The 7,085-nt window shown below is 42.5% G+C and overlaps 1 protein-coding gene across 4 annotated transcripts in view; it reads right to left on the bottom strand.

Annotated features, from left to right (window-relative positions):
- The window catches only part of Tnrc6c (trinucleotide repeat containing 6C), a 153,323-nt gene that overhangs the window by 38,632 nt on the left and 107,606 nt on the right, over nt 1-7,085 (bottom strand). For all 4 annotated transcript variants that reach the window (XM_023713929.1, XM_023713931.1, XM_023713930.1 and 1 more), the window contains exons 6-7: nt 6,393-6,608; nt 2,147-2,313 (exon numbers count right to left, since the gene is read on the bottom strand). In XM_023713929.1, the coding sequence (XP_023569697.1) occupies nt 2,147-2,313; nt 6,393-6,608 (383 nt within the window). The remainder of the gene's footprint in view (nt 1-2,146; nt 2,314-6,392; nt 6,609-7,085) is intronic.

Below are 7,085 nucleotides of genomic sequence, written 5' to 3'. Positions count from 1 at the left end.
AAAAAAAAAAAAAAAAAGAGTACACACTCTGTGTAATGATGTCTCTCAACAGCTCCCCTTGCCCCTTTGCAATGGTTGGATCTTAGTGGCCCCAAACGTCCTTGTGTTGAGGGCTGTTCTCTTAGTGGCACTGCTTGGATGTTATATTCCTTTAACATGCTCTGCTTACTTGACCCACTAGTGTTACAGGCATGACTATCCCATTGGGTGGCTTGTGCCATCAGCTCCACAAATGAATCTAACTATTTTTGTTTTATATACTAATAAAGGTAATAAAAAGTCCATCAGGGCTGGTGAGATGGCTCAGTGGTCTAAAGCACCTACTTGGAAAAAGCTTAGCAAAGCACAGGGACCGCGGTTCAATCCCCCAGCGCCACATGCCAGCCAGCCCCGCCCCCTGGTGGGCTGAGCTGGCCACACACACACACACACACATACACACACACACAAAAGAATAAAATAAATAAATTAAAAAAAAAAAGTCCATCAATGACTGAATTTAGCTGGTTGCATGAATCTGAAAAATTACTGTTCAAATATACTATTCATACCAATTAAAAATTATAATAACAAGCTTACTTCATTAAAATAAATTAATTTATATTCACAAATAGCTCATCAATAACTAATCTTCTAAATTTTAATATGGAAGTCTTATAAGTATCCTATTACTGGTATATATAATATGCATTTATAACTGCTATCCCCCAAACTAGCCGTATTATAGTTTTCATTACCATTTTACTGTTTTCCTGAAGGAGCTGTAACATGATGACATCTGGCTGCTAAGTCAATATCTTTTTTTTTTTTTTTTTTGGCGGAACCAGGGATTGAACTCAGACCCTTGTGCTTGCCAGGGAAGCATTTATTCTACTGAGCCATCTCCCTGGCCATCAATACCTTTCTTTACGTTACTGTAACCAAAGACTCCCTGAGAAGAGGTACAGCTGCCTGAGGGATGGTTATGCGCACACCAATAGTGGCTCACACTGGCAGGAGTGCTTGAATTAAAACTGGGGGTGCTATTGGCCAAGCATTGGCCGTGACTCATCCACATGGCTGCACTGATAAAGGTTCTACAATCTGAGGTACAGGATCTCAGGACAAATCCTGAGGGCGTTTCATTGACCTTCTCAGACCAAAAAGCTACAACTCTTGTTGCATAGGTCCTGCTTTACCTTGGTCTTAACCATCCAGTAGAAAAGTATGAAGACGAAATATAAGAAATAAAGCCATGCTGTTAAGTTAAGCTGTGAGTGACTCAGGTCAATAATTTCTGACATTGCCAGTTAAACAGAAGACCCAATGCTATTATGGGCTACTGGACTCTTTTAGAATATTATGCTGAGTTTACACACCTATAATATTCAATAACGGAACTTAGAAAAAATGGGGTATACCGATGAATGTCCATTTTGTATCTGTGTATTCAAAGTGGTTGGGATAGATATATAGTTGCATTCTCTTAATGAATAGAATGATTTGTTCTAGTGGTGTTTGTAAATAGGATCACAAGTCCGCATCTTGTACAGCAATTAACCACTAAGAAGAATATATGCAGTGTATTATTTGTTGAAACTACTTCCGATTTGATTTGAAACTGTCTCATTGCTATCTGTTTATCAATAAAACTTTGGAAAAAAAAAAAAAAAACTGGGGGTGCTGGCAGCAAGGCACACGGACGGCGAGTTCAGCCCCGCTGTGCACACCTCACGAGGCGGTGCGCTGAGCTGCGGGCCAGCCTTTGCAGTGCTCCAGGAGCCGGCCTTTCTCTTACTTCCGGCCACATGATGAGCAGCTGTGCTCCACTCCACGGTTTCCCAGAGGAGTGAAGACCACTTAGTCATGGGCTAAAACCCTTAAAACTGCGAGCTGAAATAATTTACTCTTTTAAGTTGATTTATCTGAGGTATTTATCACAGTGATGTAAAACTGGCCAAATTAACACCCCATCCTAGGGAACGATAAACCTTAGCACACGGAAACACTTTTGACCTTGCTGCCCCCAGAAAGGTCTTTCACGGGACTTCTAAAGGTCTAAACTGCACCCTGGAAATCTCATGTGTCGCTTTCCACCCTGGACTGGAGATGCCCCCTTCAAGCCACTGGCTCTGGAAGTTTCCTTCCACAGGAGTGCCACGCCTACCTTCTGAAGTCCTTTCTTGGGGGCATTGCCCCAAGAGCTGCAGGAGGAGGCGCTTTCTTGGGAAGCAGCATTATTCCACATGTCCCCTTCCTCATCCTCCCACTGGCCGGTGCCCAGGTTCATTTCGTCCCCACCATTGCCCCAGCCTTCTTGCATAGATTTGGAAGCTAGAAAGAGAGCAAACAGAAACTTAGCCAGCTTACTATCCCCACGGTGCAGAATGCTTCACTAGTACACACACGATTTGGGATGTGGAAGGAAAAACAAATGTGGTGTAATTTACCTCTTTACTCATTCCTTTCTCCAGACAAGAACTGAGTCTCTCCTATTACACATGTACAATGTATATGTGTACATTTTTTCTTCACACTCTGGGTGTTTGCTATATGCTACTCCAAACTTCCTTAACCAACTACAGATCAACTGAAACCCAGGTATTCTTTTTTTCTTATGAGACAGGGTCTCGCTATGCAGTTTAGGCTGGCCTTGAACTCATTAGAAGCCCAGGTTGGCCTTCAACTTGCAGTGATCCTTTTGCCTCAGCCTCTTGAGTGCTGGGATTACAGGTGTGTGCCACTATGCCCAATGATACCCAGGCATTCTAAAAATAATTCCTGTGTGCCAATCTCTTCCTGGAATGAAAATGTCTTTCAAAAGTCAGTTCTTAAATTTAAAAAAAAAGTCAGTTCTTAAGAAATATCATTGTCTTCTATGTAGCTCTTAGTCACATCCTGGTCTAAACTGGTGGACACCATGTCACATGGGTCAGTGCTTCTCACATTTAGCTCGACGTGGGAGTTGGTGGGGACCTCATGCTATGTAACAGGTCTATGGTAGGCCCAGCCTTCTACATTCCTCATAAGCTACCGAGAGCCCTAGGCAGAGGAAAGTGAAACTGGCTGCTGAATTTCTATCCCTTTCTCCCTTTGCAAAATATAAAGTGATTTTAGGTGTTAAAGCTACCTCAAATTTTTACTTCTTGGAAGAACTAGAAAAAGTCAAAGCACAGGTGACAGCAGTTAGTTGAGGTCTGTAAGATGATGAAAGATTGGCATCTGTCTGAAAGACCATCTTAAGGAGAGGTCTGTAAGATGATGAGGTCTGTAAGATTTGATGTTTACAAGAGAGGCACATATACAGACCTCAAAGCCAGAATATAAAAACAGAATATATTGCCTCAAAGTGGAATGTAAATCTAAACACCTACAAGGTCCCTTATCCTTTAACTTTGTAACAAAAAAGCAGTAAAAGCTGGGGATATAGCCCAGTAGCACCTTGGCTAGTGCAAGGTCATGAGTTCGATTCTTCAGTACAAAAAAAAAAAAAAAATCAACGAACCTAATAAACAAACCAAAAGAAATGCTTGCAGTGGAAGAGCTGTGTATACGGAACATACCAGCCACTCAGCAAAATAACGAAACCAATGTAAGTTTAACTTTGAGCTCTAAGGTATTTAGTGACGACCAAGAACACGCTGCTGCTTTGGCAGCCATGTGAATGATTCATTTCCATCAGACTTGAACCAGCCATATTTATGCTGACACCACGAATATCACACTGGAGGACACTCCATAGGATGAGACTTCTGTGCAGCGAACACAATAGTGGGCATCATGCGAGAACAGACAGGTGGACTCACCACACAGAAAAGGAGAGGCAACGCACAATTGTTTTCTGTTGTTTTTTAAATATATTTTCAATGTTGGCTATTTAATCAGGGCTCACAGAGAGTAGGTAAGCACTGTATCACTGATTTATACCCCCAGGTACAACTTTTTAAAAGTTGTTTTAAGCATAAACATGTAGTATACAAAGTGAACTTTTGTTTATAAAATTAAAGAAAGGCAAGAAGTGCTAAGATTGCTATAGATAACGTGTTTTCAAATATTAAGAGGAAAGAAATAATAAGCTTTATCCCTCTTGTTTAATGAGATAAATTTGGGTATTTTTTTTTTTTTTTAAAGCCTGGAACTCTTTTTTTTATATATTTTTTTATAATTATTTATTTATACATTTATTTATTGTTTGTGTGGCCAGCTCAGCCCACCAGGGGGCGGGACTGGCTGGCATGTGGTGCTGGGGGATCGAACCGCAGTCCCTGTGCTTTGGCAAGCTTGTTCCAAGTAGGTGCTTTAGACCACTGAGCCATCTCTCCAGCCCCAATTTGGGTATTTTTAAAAAAATATTTTGGTATAGGGTCTCGTTCTGGGGTTGGCATGGCATGCAGTACCAAGGACTGAATCGGGGTCACTGCGCTTGCGGGCAAGTGCTTATGCTGCCCAGCTATCTCTGCAGCCCCATTAATGAGAGAAATTTAAACAAGCAGACAGAACACTGCTAAAGGAGGGAGTGGCACTGCAGGTCCATGCTCCTGTGTGAACTGGTGGCTCACGCCTGCGGTCCTCGATTTGGGAGACTGAAGCAGGAGGATTGCTGCAAGTTCAAGACCAGCCAGGACAACATAGTGAGTTCAATACTGTTCTGTGTTATACGCGAGACCCTGTCTCAAAAAAACAAAACAAAACTAAACATACCAGATTTCAGATTTTTTAAAAAAAAATTGTACTGATTACATACACATATAATAAAACATACTAGGGGTGTTTGATCATTTAAGTTTTATTTTATTTTATTTTTTGCAGTACCAGGGATTGAACTCAGGACCCTGCAATTGCCAGGCAAGTGCTTATTCTACTGAGCTATCTCCCTGGCCTTTAAGTTTTAATATTAAGTTTGAACATTTATTTTGCAGACATCTTATACACAAAACCTACAGAGAAACCGTATTTTGTTTAGAGTTTGGTGGTACTAGGGATGTAATTCTGGGTAATACCTGTGCTACGCGAGTATTTTATCAGTGAGCTATATGCTCTGCCCTCTGAACTTTTCTTTTTTTTTGAGGTACCAGGGATCAGGATCTTGCGCTTGCCAGTCAGTGCTTATGCCACTGAGCTATCTCCTTGGCCCCCTGGCTTTGAACTTTTATCTTCTTTATCCCCCAGTAACTAGAATTATAGGTGTGTATTATCACACCTGGCTCTGCAGAGTATTTTATTTTTGGTTACCAGGAATTGAACTCAGGATCTTATGTTTGCCAGGCAGGCACTGTGCTGCTAAACTATACCCCTGGCCCCCTGAAGATAATTTTACATAACACATTTTTTTTAGTAGTAGGAATTATACCTGGGGTTTTTGTACTGAGGTACATCCCCAGTCTATTTTATATTTTAAATTTTGAGAGAGAATCTTGCTTAAACACTTGATCCTGGGCTGGTGAGATGGCTCAGTGGTCTAAAGCACCTACTTAGAACAAGCTTAGCAAAGCACAGGGACTGCGGTTCAATCCCCCTGCACCACATGCCAGCCAGCCTGGCCCCTGGTGGGCTGAGCTGGCCACACACACAGACACACACACACATAAATAATATTTAAAAAAAAAAAAACACTTGATCCTCCTGCCTCAACCTCACAGAGTGTGCCACTACACCTGGCAACGCAGTATTGTTAGTGTTCCTGCATTTTGACTGTGACCTGACACATGAAGATAGGTGCAGAACTTCAGTGTGCAGTATCACATGGTACTCAACTTTCAGATTTTAGAGTATTTTGCATTTGGGATTTTCACACTGGGAATGCTGTCTGCAGTAGCACCAAACATGAATGCTCAAGTACTCTGAATCCTGCATTCATTTTTAAAAGAAGGGCATGACATAAACAATTTTGTTCTAGTCTTGACTTAAAGTTAGTCTTAAAGTGTACATATCGTAAGAAAAACTTTTAAATTCAATGACAGCTTGAGGGAGAGCCCTGGTAAAGTACATATCTGGCATGCACTGCGCCCTAGGTTCAGTCCCCAGGACCCAGCACTCAGGAGGTTGAGGGAGGAGCATTACCCCTAACTGGAGGTCCGCTAGACCAGTGAGCTGAAGGCCAGCCTGAGCTATGAAGCAAGGTACTGTCTCAAAAAACCCAATGAAACAAAACAAAACAGAGCAAAACAACAATCCTCAGCAGCAAAGAAAATAAAAGAGAGATGGCTTAAAACAAAAGTGTGCTCTAAAAAGTCAATGAAAGTATCCAGAAATACTCTGGGGGCCGGGGAGATGGCTCAGTAGAATAAGCACCTGCCTGCAAGTTCAAGGTTCTGAGTTCAATCCCCGGTATTGGGAGGAAAAAAAAGGAAGAAAGAAAGACTCTGAACCATTTCTAAATGGCCAGAGCAGGGTGTGCAGGAGGTTGCGCTCACCTGGTTTGCACAGGGCTGGGGTGCCAGTGGGTGCGCCAGCTCTTCCAAAGGTCACTGCTGGCTCAGCAGGATGATCTCCCCACCCGCTGCCGTTGCTGGGTGGCTTCCCCCATGCCGCCGTGCCATTGTCGACCAGGGTGGACGGTGAGGACGGCTCTCCCCATGCATTTTCAGCCTTCGAGTGGACATTAGGCATTTCTCCCCAGCCTGATGAAACTGCGAAGGAGCCAAGGAGAGAGCAAATGGTAAAAGTGAAACAGGGAAACAGTGAATACGATTCAGCTTGCATATCGGCTCAAGTGCTAGTCATTCAGCATCCGTGAGGAGCGCATCTGGCTTGCTGCCAGTCACGCTGTGACAGTTCCCGTCAGTCGTAATTTTCTTAGAGATATATTATTTTAGAGAAGAGATATGAATATTTAAAGTAGTAGTCAGATCAGAAAGCACTGGACTCTGCATGCAAGAGAAAATTTGTGGTATAATATGTAAATAGTGAATGCATGTTTTAAATTATTTGGCCTTAGCAAAGATATATGAAATCCATTAATTTTATTTAAAAAATTTTTAGGGCTGGAGAGATGGCTCAGTGGTCTAAGGCACCTACTTAGAACAAGCTTAGCAAAGCATCAGGGACCGCGGTTCAATCCCCCAGCACCACATGCCAGTCAGCCCCGCCCCCTGGTGGGCTGAGCT

The sequence above is a fragment of the Octodon degus genome, unplaced genomic scaffold (genome assembly GCF_000260255.1).
Source record: "Octodon degus isolate 3935 unplaced genomic scaffold, OctDeg1.0 scaffold00033, whole genome shotgun sequence".
NCBI classification, from domain to species: Eukaryota; Metazoa; Chordata; class Mammalia; order Rodentia; family Octodontidae; genus Octodon; species Octodon degus.
This window is presented reverse-complemented; position numbering and strand designations above follow the sequence as displayed.